General features: G+C 38.6%; 1 protein-coding gene across 6 annotated transcripts in view; it reads right to left on the minus strand.

Moving 5' to 3' along the window:
* APP (amyloid beta precursor protein) overlaps positions 1-22,713 on the minus strand; it is a 248,829-nt gene that overhangs the window by 125,533 nt on the left and 100,583 nt on the right. For all 6 annotated transcript variants that reach the window (XM_081302873.1, XM_081302874.1, XM_081302872.1 and 3 more), the window contains exon 5: positions 21,052-21,245. In XM_081302873.1, coding sequence (XP_081158999.1) covers positions 21,052-21,245 — 194 coding nt within the window. The remainder of the gene's footprint in view (positions 1-21,051; positions 21,246-22,713) is intronic.

Below are 22,713 nucleotides of genomic sequence, written 5' to 3' on the forward strand. Positions count from 1 at the left end.
AGAAAGATTGAGAAATCCAGGCAGAGATGTCATATGAGCATATTCCAAGATGACAAGTGATAAAATGAGCAGGAGAGGGTGCTGCTGGGGTGTCCAGAGATAGAGAGTTGGGGGGGGGGTAGGGGTTACTGCAGTTTTTAAAGAGGGCAGTAAGAGAAGATGCCCTGGAAAAGTGTCATTTTAGCAAAAACAATGTGCCTGGCTTCCTTTTCCACTGTTTACACACATGAGAACTAATATAAAGCGATAAGAAGTCTGTGAGCTAAACAGCTATACAGCCCTCCAGAAAGTCACAAAGCAAGAAATGAGTCAGACCCTTTTTCCTATGGAGGAACTTGTTGAGGACCTGTTGTTCCTTAGGTAGAAGAAATGCTGGCTACTTCTGTGAAAACCTAAGTGGTTCTATTTGGAAAGCAGTAAGAACCTCTGCTTCCTCTTGTAGCACTTAGCAAATACCACAGTGACACTTGTCCTGCCCAAAATTCTTTTTTTATCTTCCTTCCTTCCTTCCTTCCTTCCTTCCTTCCTTCCTTCCTTCCTTCCTTCCTTCCTTCCTTCCTTCCTTTCTTCTTTATCTATCTATCTATCTATCTATCTATCTATCTATCTATCTATCTATCTATTTTGCAGTGCTGGTGATTGAATCCAGGGCCTTTGGTACATGCTAGGCAGTACTCTACCACTGAGCTACATTCCCAGTCCTTTTTATTTTCTATCTTGAGACAGGGTTGCTCAGGCGATCCTCCTGCCTCAGCCTCCCAAGTTGCTGGCTTGACAGGTGTGTGCCACTGTGCCTGGCTATCCCACATTCTCAAATGGGCCCCCTTCCTAGGAGGAAGTAGTTACATCTTTACCTCTCATCCTTATGTGGTACAAAATAACGGGGGGAAGCTACACTGTGATTCCACATGTTTATAGCCTAAGGCTTCCTCACTTCTTTGTTCTGAGGGCTTGAAATAAGCACAAAATTATTTTAAATTATATCGTAAAGGCAGAGGCAAGCACAGCCTATTACCACTGTGTCATTAGAGTTTTGGGTTAGCCAAAACATTTAGAAGAAGTGCGTTCTGGAGTGATAAAAGTTTTTGTTCATTTCCCACTAGTGAGCCAACCTCTTCCCTCTTTCGACAAGCCCACTTTCTTGCCTTGGAAAGTATTTATTTTTGAAACATCTATAGTTGATGGCTGAGAAATTTTGGAGTTAAAATACCAAATGTCAACACTCCTTGCAAAATGTAACCATCGTAGAAGAAAAAAGGCAGTGAAATGCTTGTGGCTGTGTATTTCTTCTTAGGTGAAATCCCTGACAGCAGCTGCTTTTATGACTTATTTCCCCTTCCTAAGAAAGGATTATAATTAAAAACATAGTGATCCCCCTTATCCAAACTTTTACTTTCCATGGTCTCAGTTATCCCCAGGTGACCAGTCCTAAAATATTACATGGATAATTCCAGAAAGAAATAATTCATAAGTTTTAAATATCTTTTTCTTCCTTCAGCATATTTTGGTAATTCTTCTATTTTATTTTTAGCCATTGTATATCCTTTCTGTGCCTCGTGGATAAGTTAAAACTTGATCAAATGGCTGCGGGTACATAGAAAGCCAGTATAAAGAAGGTTTGGTAGGCTCTGAGGTTTCAAGTATCCACTGAGATCTTGGAACATATCCTTGCAGATAAGGAGGGACTACTGGACTCCAGTTAATTGAAGGATCTAGTTATCTACATCCCCATGTGAGTATATGCAGTGGGTACATTTTGCAGAGCTAGTCTCTGTGCGTTTGATTCTGTGCTGCCACCTACCAGCTATGGTATGACTGTGAACAAGTAACTTACCCTGCTCTGACTAGGTTTCCTCATCTTTAAAATGGGACGCTAATATTAATTACCTTAGGAGATGCTGTGAATAGTGTAAGTTGAACACTTGAAACAACACATACTAAGAGTTAAATATTATACCTATTTGCTATTATTAGACTATAGCTTGCATTTGTATTTATGATACAATTTGCTTTTCTTTCAATGCAGTCAGGTTTGAAAACAGTATAAATAAAAATGCAATTTGTTTTGGATATACTATGTTTTCCTTGAAGTTCATTATTTCAGGGGAAAAAAATCTATTAAGACCTATTCTTAATTAGTAAGTACTATATCTAGCAAATTCCCAACTGCTGACCACAGGTTCTGAGGCCTACAGAGATGTACTTGTAAACATACATAAAATAATGTTGTAAGTAATGTGCATATTAACAGACACGGATAAAAAGTATCCACTGACAAGTGGGAGACATAGACTGGAAAGCAATTTGTTGAAGGAGTACTAAGCGAACAGGGAGGTAATAAATGAATAGAAATCTCCAGAGAAGAACATGTGAAAAGGGGCCTTGCGGACAGAGGTCCCTGAAGGTAAAGATATGAAGCATCTGCAGGAATTGCCAACAGCTCAGTGTGGCTGGAGAACAGGAGTGGGCGCAGAGACTGAGCAGAAGGGAGGCCCGGCTCCATTCCAAAGAACTTCACTTTAAAGGCTGAAGAGTTTGAACCTTAATCTGCAAAGATGCAGAGCCTAACAGAAAAGCTGTATGCAGAAATGTGGCAGGATCAGTTGTACTTCAATAAGCACCAGCTGGAGGGAGCAGGGAGGACAGGCAGGTGAAGGAGTGACTGGTGGGATGGGGAGAAGGCTCCTGTGGGGCATAGCCAAGGGGAACCAGGAACTGAGAGCTCTGATAAAATAACCTAAAGGGGGGCTGGGATTGTGGCTCAGTGGTAGAGCACTCGCCTAGCACAGGCGGGGCATGGGTTCTATCCTCAGCACCACATAAAAATAAAGGTATTGTGTTGTGTCTATGTATACCTAAAAATAAATATTAAAAAAAATAACCTAACAGGACTGGTGACCATCTGGATGGAGGGACTTAGTGAGAAGATGAAGCTGATGCTTTGAGGTGGCAAGAAGGAGTAGAGATGGACTAGTGGCATCATGGGACATAGCAGGAAGACTGGATGGCTCAGAGTGGAAGTTACCGGGTCAGCTTTGGGCCCGATGGATTTGAGATGCTGTGACATACTACTGGAAAGGCATCTGGCAGACGGCTGGAATTAAAGGGCTAGAAATTTGGGCCACAAATACACAGATCTGGGAGGCACGGTTTTTCCATTTTTCATGAACTAAACAGCTGCACATTTTTGTTGATTTAAAAAAAAAAAAGAGAGAAAAAAAAAAAACAACGAAAAAGCTACCCTTCCTGAAAGACCAGATACTAGACCAGATGGCCACTCACTCTGTGCATGGCTGATATGTCCTGTAAACACACAATATCACGCATAAGGAGAAATGGAAACCAGCCTTCTGAAGTTCATCCCCCGCCTGCCTTCCTCCTCTTCTCTTCCTACCAGGATATTTCAAGCCTGCTTCCCAGTGGAGGGATGGATGAGAGAAATTTCCTGAGAAGAGCCTAATCAGGAACATTGTTTAAACAGAATGTGTGACCCCAGGGGATGCCTGAAATTGAGGTTGATACCGAACCCTAGATATACCATGGTCCTTCCCCCCATACACATATACCTAATATGAAGTTTAATTTATGAATAAGACACAGTAAAGGAGTAACAATAACTAATAATTGATAGGATGGAGAAATTATAGCAATGTACCCTAATAAAAGTTATGTGAATGCAGCCTCTCTCTCAAACATCTTATTGTACTGTACTTATTTCCTTCTTGTGATATGATACTTTGATATTTCACAGCTTCTCTTTGGCAAAACAAAATTGCCAGCATCTCTACTTGGTGCTATTATTAAGTAAAATAAGAGCTATTTGAACACAGGCAGCGCTATACCACGGCTGTAGTTCTGATAACCGAGATGGCCATTAACAGGCAGATAGTATACATAGCGTGGATCTGCTGGACAAAGGCATGATTCATGTCCTGAGTGGAATGGAGCAGATGGCACAAGATTTCATCACACTACTCAAAACAGCATGCATTTTAAAAATTATGAATTGTTTAATCCTGGAATTTTCCACTTAATATTTTCAGACTATGGAAACCAAAACCATAAATAAAAGGAGGCTCCTCTATAAGAAAAGTCATGCATATACTGAATACATGCCAGGCGTTCTGCTGGATGTGAGGCTCTGTCCTCAGAGCATACATTCTACTGGGGGAGAGAAAGACAAGGAGCCAACAAAATACTGCAACATGTGACTACTGTCAGGATGGAAATAAATACCCACTGAGATGGAGAATAATAAGGAAAGGGTGTGTTCTTTTGAAAAGGATGATCAGGGACATTCATCCATCTGAGACAAGGACAGCCACGCCGAGGCTCAAAATGGAAATAACCCCCCAGGATCCTGGGGAAACCATCCCAGATGGGAGATGTGTCTACCCTGGGGTGGGGAGAGCTTGTCACATGGACTTGTCACATGGACTTGTGTGGTGCTGAGTCAGCAGGGGAGAGAGAAGCACAGATGACACTAGAGAATGAGGAAGGAGCCGCGTCGAGATGTTATAACCCCCAAGAACACAGATAGAGCAGTCACAGATATTCTGACTACTGTACAGAGGAAGGCTCAGAACGCACAAGTTTCACAAGGCACTTCTGAGCAATGGCAGAGATGATGGTTTCTAAAGGCTTATTGACCTTATGGTGCTTTACAATGGAAATGTCTACCCTAGGAATGTTTAGATTCCTGAGATTTGTGGGTGTATCTGTACTGGTACCCTGACTGTACAGATAGAGGGGTAGGAAAAGTACTACCTCATTTGCCTGTCACCAATACTGATGACAGAGAAAAAGCATTTAAAAGTTATGGCCAAGGACCAGAGATATCCTAAATACAGCACCTGAAAGAATGACCTACACAGGGATTTACCAATGTCCATGTAGGGAAATGTCCTCAAATGGAAAAAAAGTTAGAAAGCCTATCTTTCTATGAATGGCCCATGCCCAAGTGTTGTTAAGTGAGTTTTGGCACCAATATGAGTGGTACACGAGGCTGGACTGGATATAGAAATGCTATATCTGTAGTCTTAGCCTCCTATTCCTCTGTGATTAATTCTATCATCATTAAATTACATTCAATGCAATGTTGCTATCCTGGGATTATCTTGTAAACACATTTTCATAAAACCAAAGTGCTTCATTACCACTTCTAATATGTGTACAAATCCTTGGCTCCAATTTTCCAGTAACGGTAGCTATAAAATTCTCCTGAGAAGCGCTTGAGGCTAGCCTATTAACATAACATGCCAAGGATGTACAATGGGAATGAGCAGCATATTCCAGTAGGTATAGCATTAAAATTTTCACACATCTTCTCTTACTTATTGGTAGAATTAAAGACACAACAATTCTTCTCAAATTATTTCTGGAATATAATTTAAATATAAATTTAAAGATCCTGAAATACAAATAGAGAAACTGAAAGTACAATGACTTTATTGCTATTTGAATAGCTATTGAATATCTATTTAAAATGTCCAAAAGAGCCCAAGTCAATTCTTCATTATTTTTTATAGCCAATTTCCAATCATAGGAAATTCGATATTCTAGTATTTTTTGCTTCCCTGAAATAAAAACAAATGAACTTTTACATATTTAAATTTATAAAATAAGAATGTCTTTGTTTACCCAAACTTATTTTAATAAATGTTCTCAATCTCATTTAGTACAAAAGGGCTTAAGGAACCATTATCTATCATTATTGATCATAATAATTACAAAGCCCACAATACTTTTAAAACACCCAATTAAGAAGGGAACACGTCTGAATAGCCATGATTATCAAACCAGAGGTGGGAGATTCGTCACTGAGCTCTGGGGGAGGGCTTTTATATTGGACAGTGTGAGAGAATGTGTGGGCAAGTGATTTGGACTAAGAAAACTCCTGCCCTACACTGCACCTCCCCCACCTACAATCCTAATCTCTGCATGATAAATAAGTCCACTGCACATTTTACCAGTTCAACCTATTTCCACATCTATTATTTAGTATTTCTGAAAGCAAGCACTGTGAACAGGTTATTGCAAGTTTCCCCATGTTAGAGATAAACAGGCTCAGGAAGATACCTTAGGTTTAGAGCACACTTTAAACCTTCAAAGCACTTGAAAGATCATCTTATTCACTAACAAGACTTCTTTCCTTTACTCCTTAGGTACCTTCAGGCGGCTGTGGTTTCACTAGAATGAGAGTAAATTCAGCATCTGCAACTTTACATTTAAACCCTGGACACACTAAAAATGTTACAAATGCTGTTTCAGTTACTACTTGGGGAAAGATTTTATTTACCTCCAATCTAAGGAAAGTTTTGAAGGTCTAAATTGTTTTCTACGTGACTGACATCTTTCTAAAACAAATAGGTTCATAATAATTTTGTGGAGTTTCCTCTGATAAACTCCTGGTGCTACTTGTACCATAGGGTTCCAGCAAGGAAAAAATTTTTTGACATAGCATGTTCATATATAGAGGTTGAGGCCAGAGTACAAGAAATAATTTTAAAGATCATTTTTACATGAGACAATTGCGAATCCCACTTAAACTAGGGGATTTACAATGAAGATGACAATATCTAGATGTTGGTTTTAACAAGAAATTAGTGTTTGTGCCAGAAACAGGTAAAATCACAAGGATCTATATTTTCTTCCTCTTTTCCTACCATCTTGTAACTTGGGAAATGTGTACAGTTTGATTCAAAGATGGATGAAAAGAGGCCATGCCTCCATGGCTTGATATCCCTTGCGATGAATAATCTAAACCTCCAAATAACTGTTAAATGCATCGTGTCTCAGTACTTCTCATTCAGCACTATCTTGTTAAGGGCAGCTTTCTCAGTAGGCACAGCTTCCCCGCCAGATGCAGCTCAGATGGCATCGACCCAGCCCTGCACTGCCAAGGCATCTCCTCTCCCAGCCATCACCTGCTTGGAAACCCAAACAAACCCCACTAGTTTGGCTTCACATCTGTAATCTGGTTAAGGCTGTTAAAGTGTTTTGTTTTTCTTCCTGACATATATGAGGTCCAAGTTTATTAAATACAGAAATTCAGCATTTCTAATAAGACCTCAGAACTGGCAACCAGGTTCCCCAAGAGAAAAAAAATGCAAGCTTCTGCTCTTCCCCTATTCATCATTTTCAAATTAGTTCCCGAATTTCAGTACAAGAGTCAAGCAGACTCCAAAACTGCTAGAAGATGCCAACCCAGGATTATGACAGTTGCTTCTCAAAGCCATGAGCTGTCTCATCAAGCGCATTCTTACTCATCCACTGGCAATGAGTTAAAGCTTTAATTTATCTTCTGTATGACTCAGTTTGTGACCCTCTAAAGTTAAGTATTTTTCTCCCTTGAGCATTTAATACTACTTTCTTAAACTACAAGGCAAAAGAGCAGCTGCAAAATAATCTATTGAAAGAATGTCAACTCCAGAGTCACAAATAAGGAGATACATGGCCAAGTAATGCTTCTCTCTTTGTTTCTCTCTCATTCAATTTTAAAGACAGAGAAAGTACTGACCCATGAATAGACATAAATTCTCAGACAGCCTGAGATCCCCTAAGGAAGGCTATGAATGTTTCAGCATGGCTGGCTAACTAGAAGTCAGAATGTACATAACTTACTACTTGACTCAATGACAAGTTTTCACATACTTAAAACAATGTATTCGCAAAATGCACCTTCCATAATATCATCTGTTTTTTATATTCTGAGAAAAGTTCTTGGAACGTAGAGACCATATGTTACGGTTTGGATGTGAGGTGTTCCCCCAAAAGCTCATGTGTGAGAAAATGCAATAAGTTTCAGAGGAGAAATAATTGGATTGTGAGAGTCTTAACCCAATTTGTGAAACAATCTTTGATGGGATTAACTGAGTGGTAATAAGAGGCAGGTGGGGTGTGGCTGGAGAAAGGGCCATGGCTGTGGGGTATATATGATGTATGTGGAGCTGGTATATCGCTCTGCTTCTTGATCACCAAGATGTGAGGTGCTTTCCTCTGCCACCCTCTCCCGCCTAGATGTTTGAACTCACCTTGACCCCCAAGGAATGGAGCCATCCTCCTCTGAACTAAGACCTCGGAAACAGGGACCCCTCAAATAAACTCTTCCTCCCCTAGAGTTGTGAGGGTCAAGATCCTTTAGTCACAACAGCAAAAAGGATGACAAAACACTATAGTTTCAAAGGTTTTCAACTGTGCCACTCACAAATCCAGACTTAACAAGATCCTTCTATGATGATTGCAATGACCCTGATTGACGTTTTTACTCCTTGAAAAACGTGTTTGTTGGTGGGACCGCAAATTAGTACAACCACTCTGAAAGTCAGTGTGGAGATTCTGCAAAAGACAAGGAATGGGACCACCATATGACCCAGCTATTCCACTCCTTGGTATTTATCCAAAAGAATTAAAGTCAGCATACTATCATGACACATTCATACCAATGTTTATAGCAGTGAACCTCACAATAGCTAAGTCATAACTTAGGCCTGGGTTTCTGTCAACAGACAATGCATAAAGAATAGGTGATACACATACACAGTGGAATTTTGCTCAGCCATAAAGAAGAATAAAATTATGGTGTTTGCAGGTAAATGGATGGAGCTAGATCTATCCCGCTAAGTGAAATAAGACAGACTCAGAAAGTCAAGGGTCTTATGTTTTCTCTTATAAGTGAAAGTGAGAAGAATGAAAAAAAGGTCTCATGAAAATAGAAGGAAGACCAATAGAGCAGAGCAAGGGAACAGGTCAAGGGAGGAGAGGAGGCATGGGGGACAAACAGGGGGAATGAAATTGATCAAACTATATTATGTGCATATATGAATATGAATCCAACTATTACACATAATTATAATACAATAATAAAAACATTAAATAAATAAATGCCCATCGTACCAAAATGACAAAAACAGTTTCAACTCTTATGCTGAGTTCTGGGGTACAATCCGGCAATGGTGTCACAGATGAACAAATTTTGAAGATATCATAAACACAAATTAGAGAGATAAACGTGAAAGCAGTAAAAATACATGATAATAGCAGCTGAAACTGAAAATCTAATATTTTAATGTCAACTAAATAAAACTATATACATATGGGGGAGGGAGGAGAGACCAGGCAGAAAAACAAAACTTATTATTAGTCAAATTATATGTGATTCTCCCTTGACTCAAACCTTGTGAAAAGTTATCATACTTTTAAGTATTTTTTTTCAAACTATATGTAATAGATGTATATTTTGAATGAAGACAGAGTCTCCCATACTACTAAATGCATCAAGTATTTCAAAACATGATTAATTCCTTCCAGAAAATATGCTGACGTCTGTTACAGTAAAAAAGGACAGTAATAACACTAATGAAAGGAATAATATTTGGTATAATGGTAAGCATTAAGGAAGTAATCAGTACAAATAAGAAGCCTTAATTAAAATCCATTGCATTTGAGCACATTTTGATAATGGCATTTTTTTTTTAAGCTACAAATGCAGTTACTAAGGTCTGTTATGATCTCCATCTTACAGAAGCTGCACTGAAAGACAGACTCTTATGGTGGTTGCTTCTCTGTCCATATCAGATCAGAAGGAGGTCGAAGCTTGAATGGAAGATTTCCTTAGAAAACAGCAATTTCTCTGGCATTCCAATGCCAAAGAAGCCTCTAAATCAGGAGTTCTCAACAACTATGTGGGCTGCCCTGCTCACTGTAGGATGGTTAGTAGCTTCCCTGGTCTCTACCCACTGGGTTCCAGAAGCAACCCTCCCTGACGGTGACAACTAAAATTGTCCTGTAAACATTTCTAAAGATCCCTTGAGCAGAAATTGTCCCAGGTTGAGAAATACTGCTCTAAACCAATATTTACTCATTTCCTAAATCAAAGAATGATTGCCAACAGTTAATGGAGTTGAGCTAGTCTCACAGTTACAAATTGTACTTCCGAGACTTTTGCCTACAGTTATTTTTTATTACAGAGCCCCAACTTCACACTGGGGGACAAAAAAGACCTAGTAGTTCAAATTGGAAAGTTATTATAAGAATGGAATTTTATAATAAAAGCCCAAAGAAGGGAAATCTTACTATTACGAGTAATTGCAATTTCATTTTCTTCTATTTTATTTTACTTTCTGAAAAAAAAATGAAAAGACATTTAGGCAGTCACTATTGAAAAGGTGTTAAGAAATTATAAATTTTCCTTTGATTCCAGCACTTTTTTTTTCCTTCACTGTTTCTAGTTTTAGAGATTCATGCAATTTTACTTAAGAACTGCATGCCTGGAATGATAGTCCTTAATTTTGTTTTGTTTTAAAGATCAATTAGTTTTGATTATATACCAGACCGTGAGCTACCATGAAGGTGTGTATATTTGATATGAATGCCAATTAAGTCAGCTCAAATATTTGTTAAGCATCTAAACTGTATAAGATTACGCCACGTGTTTCTATGTGTCAAGTCACACAGGCCTCATCATGAATACAAACTCCTGGTAAGTAGGATACGCTGTTAACCCTTGAAATATTTTCTGTGTTCACTCAGCACAATTTTACCTTTTTTCTTCTGGGAAGTTCCAACTACCTGTAAGAGGAACTGATGTTTTTGACTTTTATTCTTTCTTGAAGAAAAAGTCAAATCAATCAAATAAAACTTTATGTTGTAATTACAATATAAATCCAATGAACTTTTCATGTATCAAAGATACATTACAGATCTTCATATTTTTATGCTTATATTTTACAATATTTTCCTATTTCTATCATCCCAAGAAGTATTACCTATCTCCAATTGTGCTAATGAAGACCAAATAGTGAAAGAATGATGGAATTGTCCAGAAGGATGATACAATAAGGAAATTGTCACATTTATCACTGTGTTCTTAAAAGTAATGCTTCATCTTTCAAGAGGGTATTAGAGAAGCCTAGAGGTTTACATTGAATACAGCTGCAAATCGGAATTTTTCTTCATTTTCCACATATTAGCAAAAGGAAAAAAAATGGACAAAGGAGACATTTTCCAATTCCTGGATAAATCAGAAGATGAATGAAACTGATTATGCAAGTGAAATCTCATACCATGAGTCTCAGATCAGGGTGTCCCAGATGAGCTTTCCCAAGCTCCAGAACTGAGAAGTGAGCAAAGCATTTCCAAGAACAAAAAGGAAATATGATATTCTCACCCACTCAGTCATTCAACAAGGACAACATCATTCAGGATTTTGCAACAAAGATGCGAACATCTGCTGTTAAAAAGATTGTGACAGTAGTTTTTTCCCCTTTTACGATGTTAGTGCAACAAAATTTATTTGAAGTAGTTTAGAAGTGGACAAAATCCCAAGGCAGTGGTGTCTATAAAGGCCATGAGAAGAAAAAGAAATCACACAGAAACTGGTGGTTGGGGATTGCCTAATCTACAGATGTTTATAAATCCAAAATAGAAAATATTTTAAAATAATGAAGAAAGCAGTTTTCTCAACAAAACGACCAGCAAAATTCTAGAAGTGTTAGATTTTTACAATAATTAAGTGGAACTGCAAGAGCAAGGAAAGAATAAGACGTATGGTTAGCTACAACTGAATAGAGATGCTTACATGAAAGTTGGAATCATTATTTATAAAACAGACATCTTCCAGGTTCATGTATGGAGGATGATTCAAAAAGATATTACTCATTTCAGGGTTCTGCACCTTGAAAACTAGGAAGATATGGAATAAAAATCTAGGCATACCATATTTGAATTATAATTAAAATTAAAAGTTATTACGTTGTCATATTAAAATTTCTAATAAAATTACTTCCCACTATCCCCTCATTATTAGTTCTCTAAGTTGCTTTCAAAAACATTAAAAAAAAGATCCTCCTCATAATAAGAATAATATTATAAAGGGCCCATTGTACTCAGATTGGTGCTGGCTTTCCTGAAGTAAAGAAGCGTGTCCTATCTGTTCCTCTGGCAATCCCCAGAATTGCTTTAGTTGCCTAGGTACAGTGGGCACAGTCATTTATAAAGAGCTCCCATGTGCACACTCCCCCACACCTCCCCACACACACCTACCCCCTCTACACACACACTACACATCCCCTACACACACACACACACACCCCTATACACAGCCACACACAGAACCGGAGGGGACCCTAACAAAAGAGAACTCTCCTAAGTTATCATCACAGCCTTGAAGGAGGGAGTAGCTAGATGAAATCAAAAGTAATCATTCACCTACATCTGTCTCACCCTCAAAAAAAAAAAAAAAAAAAAGGAAACAACATGATCATCTAATTATTTGGGAAGATAGGTCAGGTTACCTCTCAGCACATTCTCACTAATGCTTGCAACCCTAAAAATTACTGACTACATCAATACAGATTCTGTTTTGAAAAAAAAAAAAAGAGGTGACTGAGCACCTGCTACAAGAGATGGGTGCTAGTATGAAACAATTAGAAGATCTTCCCTTCCTGCGTTTGCTCTGAGAGTTCAACAGCCCCTGGGGGACCATGTGGTGCTGAAGCTGCAGTTCCTGGTGGGGGAAAGCTCAGCTCCTGCTCCCCACTCCCAGAGATACACTGGAAGTGCGTGTCTGCTCTTACAAATTAGCTTTTTTTTTTTTTTTTTTTTTTTTTAGGAGAGAGAGTGAGAGAATTTTTAATATTTATTTTTTAGTTCTCGGCGGACACAACATCTTTTGTTGGTATGTGGTGCTAAGGATCGAACCCGGGCCGCACGCATGCCAGGCGAGTGCGCTACCGCTTGAGCCACATCCCCAGCCCCACAAATTAGCTTTCTAAACGAATTTTCCCCATGGAAAAAACGTTTAGCCATGATGCCTGAAATCTGTGTACTATTACTGTGAGCTACATTACTGATTGCATAAGTAGGCATTTTGAGAGGGTCTGAGAAATTATTATATTAGAGAAATAAAAACTCAGTTATTTAAAAATAAATTTTTGGAACAAAACCCGTTTATCTATATTAAAAGATTTACCTCCTTTTGAATGAGGTCCTAAAATAGAGCTCATTGCCACAAGGGCTGTTTCCCCAAATGCTTGATGAGCAATAGCAGAACATGAATTCTCTACAAAAACAACTCTGATTATCTACTAGATAACAAATTACAGTAGACTGTGGATCAAATTCCATTCCATGAGGATCAGAGTTCCTCTTTGTTTTTTCCCTCCTCAAGAATTGTCATACAAAGTCCCCTGAGGATAGTCTAAGTCAGTTGTGCTCAATTCCTATTCTGAATCTACCTTTCAAGCATCACAAGGAGAGCTAGCTGCTCCTGAAACCAGGAGGCTGCCGGCTGGCGGAAGCCCAGGTTCCTTGAGGCTGGGTGATGCAATCGCTCTCTCACTTTGCTCCTGCTTCTGTCAGATGAGAAGGCAGGCATACCTGCCCACAGGGCTACAGGAAAACAGGTTCGAAAGTGACACAGGTGACCCGATGTCTCAATTACATTACACCCAAACCCATTCTTTCTTTTATGTTAGAGACACAAACATGTAAAAATAAAAATTAAGTAGTTCAACCTTGAAGTATATAATTGGGCTATCTAAACCATGTGTTTGAATAGGAGGAAAAAGAAAGAATGATTAAGAAAAGATCAGGTTATGTAGGGCTACACAGTCCAAGATGCAAGTGTAACTAGACACCTGAAATGTGGCTACTTTGAGTCCAGATGGGCTGTTACAATAAAGACCTGGGGGTGGGTGGTTGTAGTGCAGTAGAAAAGTATGTGCCCAGTTTGAACTCTGGCGCCACAAACCAACCAACCAACAAAAAAAAAATCTGGATTTTAAAGATCTAGTATGAAAGAAAAGAAATAAGAAAACAAATGTGAACTATCTTAATAAATTTTTCATATTGGTTAAATGCTGAAATGATATTTGGGATATAGTGGATTAAATAAAAACATTGTTGAAATTAAATCCACTTTTTCTTCGTACATTTTTACAATTGGCCTTAGAATATATAAAAGTACACATGTCGCTCACATGATATTAGACAGACTGGGTAAGGGTGGCACATGCCTGTAATCCCAGTGGCTCAGGAAGCTGAGGCAGGAGGATTGCAGGTTCAAAGCCAGCCTCAGCAATTTAGCAAGACCCTAAAAAACTTGGTGAGACCTTGTCTCAAAATTAAAAATATAAAAGGCTAGGGATGTGGTTCAGTGGAAAAGTGCCATCAGATTCAATCCCTGGTTTAAAAAACAAATCCTATTAGATCTGTGATAAATCTGGAACAAGACAGGGATGCCCTCTCTCACCACTTCTATTTAATTTAGTCCTTGAAATACTAGCCAGAGCAATTAGACAGAAAAAAGAAATTAAAGGCATAAAAATAGGAAAAGAAGAACTTAAATTATCACTATTTGCGGATGACATGATCCTATACCTAGAAGACCCAAAAGGATCTACAAAGAAACTACTAGAACTAATAAATGAATTCAGCAAAGTGGCAGGATATAAAATCAACACGCATAAATCAAAGGCATTTCTGTATATCAGCGACAAAACTTCTGAAACGGAAATGAGGAAAAACACTCCATTCACAATATCCTCAAAAAAAATAAAATACTTGGGAATCAACCTAACAAAAGAGGTGAAAGATTTATACAATGAAATCTACAGAACCCTAAAGAGAGAAGTAGAAGAAGATCTTAGAAGATGGAAAAATATACCCTGTTCATGGATAGGCAGAACTAACATTATCAAAATGGAGATATTACCAAAAGTTCTCTATAGGTTTAATGCAATGCCAATCAAAATCCCAACGGCATTTCTTGTAGAAATAGATAAAGCAATCATGAAATTCATATGGAAAAATAAAAGACCCAGAATAGCAAAAGCAATTCTAAGCAGGAAGTGTGAATCAGGGGGTATAGCAATACCAGATTTCAAACTATATTACAGAGCAATAGTGACAAAAACAGCATGGTACTGGTACCAAAACAGGCGGGTGGACCAATGGTATAGAATAGAGGACACAGAGACTAATCCACAAAGTTACAACTATCTTATATTTGATAAAGGGGCTAAAAGCATACAATGGAGGAAGGATAGCATCTTCAACAAATGGTGTTGGGAAAACTGGAAATCCATATGCAACAAAATGAAACTGAATCCCCTCCTCTCACCATGCACAAAAGTTAACTCAAAATGGATCAAGGAGCTTGATATCAAATCAGAGACTCTGCGTCTGACAGAAGAAAAAGTTGGCTCAGATCTACATATTGTGGGGTCGGGCTCCAAATTCCTTAATAGGACACCCATAGCACAAGAGTTAATAACAAGAATCAACAAATGGGACTTACTTAAACTAAAAAGTTTTTTCTCAGCAAGAGAAACAATAAGAGAGGTAAATAGGGAGCCTACATCCCGGGAACAAATTTTTACTCCTCACACTTCAGATAGAGCCCTAATATCCAGAGTATACAAAGAACTCAAAAAATTAGACAATAAGATAACAAATAACCCAATCAACAAATGGGCCAAGGACCTGAACAGACACTTCTCAGAGGAGGATATACAATCAATCAACAAGTACATGAAAAAATGCTCACCATCGCTAGCAGTCAGAGAAATGCAAATCAAAACCACCCTAAGATACCATCTCACTCCAGTAAGATTGGCAGCCACTATGAAGTCAAACAACAACAAGTGCTGGCGAGGATGTAGAGAAAAGGGTACACTTGCTCATGGCTGGTGGGACTGCAAATTGGTGCGGCCAATTTGGAAAACAGTTTGGAGATTCCTGGGAAAGATGGGAATGGAACTACCATTTGACCCTGCTATTTCCCTTCTCGGACTATTCCCTGAAGACCTTAAAAGAGCATGCTACAGGGACACTGCCACATCGATGTTCATAGCAGCACAATTCACAATTGGTAGACTGTGGAACCAACCCAGATGCCCCTCAATAGATGAATGGATAAAAAAATGTGGCATCTATACACAATGGAGTACTATGCAGCAATAAAAAATGACAAAATCATGGAATTTGCAGGGAAATGGATGGCACTAGAGCAGATTATGCTTAGTGAAGCTAGCCAATCCCTAAAAAACAAATACCAAATGTCTTCTTTGATATAATGAGAGCAACTATGAACAGAGCAGGGAGGAAGAACAGGAAGAAAAGATTAACTTTAAACAGAGACATGAGATGGGAGGGAAAGAGAGAGAAAAGGGTAATTGCATGGAAATGAAGGGAGACCCTCATTGCTATACAAAATTACATATAAAAGATTGTGAGGGGAATGGGAAAATAAACAAGGAGAGAAATGAATTACAGTAGATAGGGTAGAGAGAGAAGATATGAGGGAAGGGGAGGGGGGATAGTAGGGGATAGGAAAGGCAGCAGAATACAACAGTTACTAATAGGGCATTATGTAAAATTGTGGATGTGTAACCGACGTGATTCTGCAATCTGCATTTGGGGTAAAATTGGGAGTTCATAACCCACTTCAATCTAATGTATGAAATATGATATGTCAAGAGCTTTGTAAAGTTGTGAACAACCAATACAAAAAAAAAAAAAGAAAAAAAAGATCTGTGATAAAACATTGGGAGGTTCTGTATATCCAACGATGAACCACCAAGTCTTTTGATAAATACACTATTCAATTTGTCTTTTGATAAATACACTATACAACTGTAGTTTGCATGCTAGAAGATAAAGAGATATGACTATCATTGGCAGGTAAGTTAGGGTACGAATGAATATTATAAGAATTTAAAGGTAGACTTGTAAAGGAGGTATCTTTTCAGGTTAACATCAAAACACATGTAAAATTTTGATAGGTCATGATCAGGTATCTTGATCATACATTAACTCCATTTGAGGAAAAAGGAAAAACATTTTAGAAGGAACAGAATGGTTAAAAACAAAGCTTTCAGAATGAAAAGGCCACACGTTATAAGGTGTCAGTAAACAGAATGAGGTATGTGTATAAAGTTGACAGTGCAGGTTGGGGCCATGTAATATGGAGTTCTGCATGTCTTGCTGGGGAATTGGCTTTTTTTGTTTGTTGGTTTGGTTTATTTTTATTTTTATTTTTTTTGATGGTACTGTGAATTGACTCTAGACCAAGGGTTCTACCACAGCAACTTAGCACATCCCCAGTGTTTTTTATATTTTATAAAAATAAGTTACTGAGGCTGGCCTTGAACTTGGGATCCTCTTGCCTCATCCTTCCAAGTAGCTGAGATTACAGGTGTGCACCACCACACCTCAGTAGATTTTTCTAAAGTTAAGGAAACCATCAAATATTTTCTGCCAAGTCCAACAGGATTGATAGTGCACAGCAGAAAGACGGTGAAAGCAGGGAGAATTTTCTGGAAAGGGAGTGGTAGAGGGGAGGGAGCAGGAGTGGTATTAATTCCTCATGGGAGTAGAAGTCAAGCGACGAATGAACCCTAGAGGCATTAAAACAAGAGCAACAAGGTAAACACAAGGAAGAGAAAGTGGGACACTGATGTTGTAAGGGGTAATAGAAGAAATTCGTCTAGTAGACAATAAATGACGATCTGAATTCAGGCAGTTCAAGAACTAGCAGGTTGGTAGGTAGAAGTGACAGAACCAATGAGACCAAAAAGACAACGGGTGCGGTGCTCAGGCGTTCAGGCAGAACATAATGACTGACGGGAAGACAGGAGGCAAAGAAGGAGGTATGGGAGATACTGAAGTAGAGGGGGAGACCTGCTCATTTTTTCAACAAACCTTTAACTGAGCACCCACCAAATGCCAGGTACCTTGCTGCACAAGTTCACAACGGGTGGCTATGAAAGGGTCAGGAGTAGAGGATAAAGCAGGGTGATGCTGGGAACCCAGGAGAACGGCCTGGATCACCCGGCATGTGAAAGAGGAGAGGTTGTCAAACTTTGATACTGAGGTGCATCTAGTGACATCGAGATCCCAGCTGATGTTACAGCCAGAATAACAAATGGGATTACCTGGTAGGGTTACATGACTTGATACCTTAGAAAACTCAGAAGCAAGTAAGAGAGAAAATAATTTCTTCCAGAAATTATTGGAGAAACTGACAAAAATATGTTTAGAAGTGTGAAGGGTACCAGTAAGCCCAGGACGTTCTGCGGAGTATGTAAAAATGGTTATCCATTGATTCCATCCTGGTTAGAAAGATCAGAAAAAAAAAAAAAAAAGGAAAGGAAAAAAAGAGGTCAATGGATTATTATAAGTTTGAATAAATCAGGATGATAATTATGAGGGAAAGGTGAAATTCAGTGGCACCTGATGTGGGTTTTAGGTGTAAGATGAGAAGATCATGGTCAGAGAGGCAGGTCAAAGCTGGACACCCCAAGGGAGTGCTTTTCCTGAGGGATGACAGAGTCCACAGGAGGACTGCATTGAAGGTACTAAAAATGGAACAGAATAAAGGTGACTAGAAAGGCCCAGACTAGCATTTTGACTGAACACTAACGTGGATGGTGATATCTCTGGAGACAATAGGAGGTAGGTGGCCCTAGGACCCCATGTGCCTGGGTCTCTCCTGTTAGGACTGTGGTCCTCATGTCTAGATTGGAGAGTGTACTGCATTGTTTCTCCAGTAGTAGGTAATACAGCAAGTTAACAAACAAACAAAATCCAAACAGAAATAAACCAACATCCTTTAGTTTGGTGTTTATAACAATGAGAACAGAGGAGGGGATAACCAGGGAGATGGATATCACAGGAGGTCCAATTACTGACAGAAATAAATAAATAATGGACCGAAAGTTAGAACAGGGAGCCATTTGAATCTATTTCCAGGAGCAGTGAGAAAACATATAGGCAGAGAAAGGGCCACTGGTTAAGTGAGTTTCCTAAGAAAACATGTTAGTAACACTTTCATTTAAGTAGTAAGTTGGAAAGTATAGAAGGAAGAGATCAAGACCCATCAAGATTGATTCTTAATAAAAATGAGTTTTTATAAGGCAGATGAAATGTTTTATGTGAGAACAGGGCCTGGCAAAGGCCTATCCCTCTCAGAATAAAGCAAAAACATTCATTTTTATTCATATATTTGGCACTGAGGATTGAACCCAGTGGGGAGCTTAGCCACTGAGCCACATCTCCAGTCCTTTGCATATTATATTTAGAAACAGTGTCTTGCTAAAATGCTTAGGGCCTTGCTAAGTTGCTGTGGCTGGATTTGAACTCGCAATCCTCCTGCCTTAGTCCCCTGAGCCGCTAGGATTACAGGTGTGCGCCACCACGCCCAGCTTCCAATTTTTAATTTTCAAAGTCCCCCTGTATAAAAATGATCATAAATGACAGGTCACCCATGTTGAGCAGAGTTATAAGTATTTATCCAGTGCCTTAGCATTCTAAGCAGCCACTGAGATTTCCTGGTTTACTCGCCCTTCTCTGGATTTATTTACTCACTACCAACAATTAGGTAATGAGCGATAACCAAATCAAGAATCCAGGGTTGGGGTTGTGGTTCAGTGGTAGAGTGCTTGCCTCGCATGTGTGAGGCACTGGGTTCAATTCTCAGCACCACATATAAATAAATGAATACAATTAAGACCCACCAACAACCAAAAAAATATTTTAAAAAAAATTAGAATCCAATAGCATGTGAACAAAGAAAATGGCTGTACAACTTGAAACTTTCCCCTTTAGTACTGGCTACATTGGTATCATGTTGGCAGAGACCTGGTGCAAAGACTTTTCTTAAAAGCTACTCTGAAGCTTTCAGATTTAACTACAATTTAGGAAAACTATCAAAGAGTTACTTTGAAAAAAGTGAGAAGTAGACCACTTTAGACCAAGTGGCAATTAGACCCAAACCAGAGGATGCCCTGCATCTGGCATATGGAATAGATGTGTGAGGATCCAGCATGGAACCCAAATATTCCATTCTATGCAACAAAGTGCAAAAAAGTTTCTCAGAAGCAAATCCTGCAACACTGAGGCTTCCTGCCCTGGGAGAAGGAAGTTGTGTCATTAACTTTTAGCTTCTACAAAAACAGAGAAATATTTGCATGTTTACAGATGGCTTTTTGCTTATTTCTTTCTCTCATCCTTTGAAATTTGTTTTTTGTTTTTATTTTGGTTATTTAGCTTTATGTCCAGCTATACTGAATACATTAAAAAAAAACAACAACTAGGCAACACCCACTAAAAAGAAACCTTTTACCAACTGACAAAAAAAGGCAGCTAAGATTCCTGAGCGTACAGATAGTAAAATTATTTTGAAAATTTTACAAAATGTGTTCCACACTTACACAAAAAATCTCTGCCTGAAGTTAGAAAACTTTGTACTGTGTAACAGCAAGTTTTACAACTTGTATTTAACCTTCTGTTGGGAGATCTATAACACTAGGGAACATCAGAGAGAATAATGGAGGAAAAACAAGTGACACAATCCTCACATTCTGGAGGATGATACGGCAAGAAATCAACTGACCCAGATGACATTTCTAATCTAAAGATTCTACATCTATTATCTTATGATTTTACTCCAGAAGCTTGTCTTCAATTAAAAATGGGAATCTCATAATAAATTATGGGATTAAGATCTCATAGAAAAACTGATGAAAATGTTAATCACAAAAATGAAGAGAAAGAACTTTAGCATTTATGAATGCCTTTGATTTTAGACATGAAGGAAAATGGTGACAAAGGCAAAGAATATCCCACAAAGAAAACAAAAACCCCAAACCAAATCTTTCTTTTAAAAAAGTTTGCAGAATTAATAATTGACAAAAAAAGAAAAAGAAAAAAAAATCCCAGAATAGTGTTTACAAAATATTTCCAAATTACAGAGCAAAAGAGAAAGCCAGAGTATTCATTTAGATTTCAATTCCCTGTTAGAACTACCAGTGATCTACTATAATATTACTGGGATCTTAATCTCAATTCTTGAGATTAAAATTAACTCCACAACCAATTACATTAAAATTAAATAGCATGCTATAATCTTTAACAGAATTCCAGGGTTTGATAATTTTTTCCAAAAGAGAGATCTTTTTGGTGAGAAATATAAAGACACATTTATTAATGAATGCAAAACCACATACACGATGTTTTAGCATGTATGAGGCCCAAGGTGGGACACCTTACCTCCCATCTGCATAGTCCGTGTCCGCTCCACCCCACCACACATCAGAGTCATCCTCCTCTGCATCTGCAGAATCGATACTGTCACTCTCCTCGGCCAGTGGGCAGCACACGAACTCCACCCCACGGAACTTGTCAATTCCACAGGGCAGCAACATGCCATAGTCATGCAAGTTGGTGCTCTTCTCGCTGCAGGTCTGCAGAGGGGAAGGAGAGAACGTGAGGCAGATGCTTTTCCTTGTAAGAAACACAATACCCAACACACAGACCTGAAATATTAGGAACCAATTTGACAGAGGAAATAATCCGACGGTTTGCTTTTTGAATGGATTTACAACAGGGTCTTTAGCATGGGCTAGTTTGGTATTCTGTGTGTAAATGTGGTGCTGGGGACTAAACCTGCACCTTACTGAGGCTAGGCACACACTCTATACCTGTGCTACATTCCCAGCCCAGTATTCATTCTTTTTTTTTTTTTTAAGATTTATCATTTATTTAAGAAAAACATGATGTTAAACAATAGAGGTTCATAAAAACAATTAGAATGGAAACCAATTGGGAAAATTCGGAGGAAGGCTGTATTTTTGGCTAGGCATCAGAACATCTATGCTTTCTGGTTTTATTGGTGTACGAAAGATCTGAAGGTTCCTTTCATACATCCCCAGCTCATTCCCACCTCCAGGACAGACCTAAATTCCTCTCGCTTGGATTAGCCTTATTCTAGAAATTCTAACTCTCTTGGCTCACTTCCCAGAGTAACAATCCCAGAAACAAAAGTTATCTCTGCAGCCACTCTGAATCAGAACTTAGAGTCACTAGAGATTTTGTTTCCAATATCTTTTTGCTCTCCTGGGATTTTCTAAATATGCTCAAATCCAATGTAGCAGAAAGCTCAGACATCATCTACTGGTGACAAAGGAGAAATTAATAATTCAACCGCCTAGGTAAACAGTGACAATATTGCAGAATGCATTTTGACCTCATAGGAATCTATGAGTCATTTTTGTTTCTTAGGAACAAAGGATTTTTCTTTTGACAACTCACAAGAAATGAAAAATGAGGTTATCAGATGGAGAGCTGGGCTTCAAATTATGTGGTTGGTTTTCTTAAGCTCAGCAAGCTCTTCAACCTCCAAAACACATTTTTTATATAAAGTAAGTTTTATTTTACAGTGAATCAGAACATATTATTTTATAAAAGGCAAAGGCGATGCCAAATTTTAAGTGGTGTTTTCTGCCTAACAGCTTTAAAGCTATGATATAAGGGTAAATAGAACTAGATCAGATTTTTCCAGCTCAGCACTACAGACATTTAGTACCAAATAAGTGCTTGGGGTTGAGGAGCTGTTCTGATCACTGTAAGATGTTTGGCAGAAGCCCTGACCTCCAGTGACAACACACCAGTAGCACTTCCCCTCTAGTTATGACCATCAAAAATGTCCCATGTTTCCAGGAAGGAGGAGGGGAGCAAATCTGAGCTAGATAAAGGAGCCTAATTCTAGGAAACTGATCTCATCATCTCGCCACAAATAAACTATGTACTTTTGAGAGAAAAACATTACAACAGAGGGACAGAGCAGTTTCAAAGGCACTAATTCCACAAAGTGACATCTTATATGAATTGCTTTGTATCTTTTGCTGGCTCAGCCAAAAGCAGAAGTTAGCA

Source organism: Spermophilus citellus, assembly GCF_964194105.1.
Source record: "Spermophilus citellus genome assembly, chromosome: 7".
Classification (NCBI taxonomy): domain Eukaryota; kingdom Metazoa; phylum Chordata; class Mammalia; order Rodentia; family Sciuridae; genus Spermophilus; species Spermophilus citellus.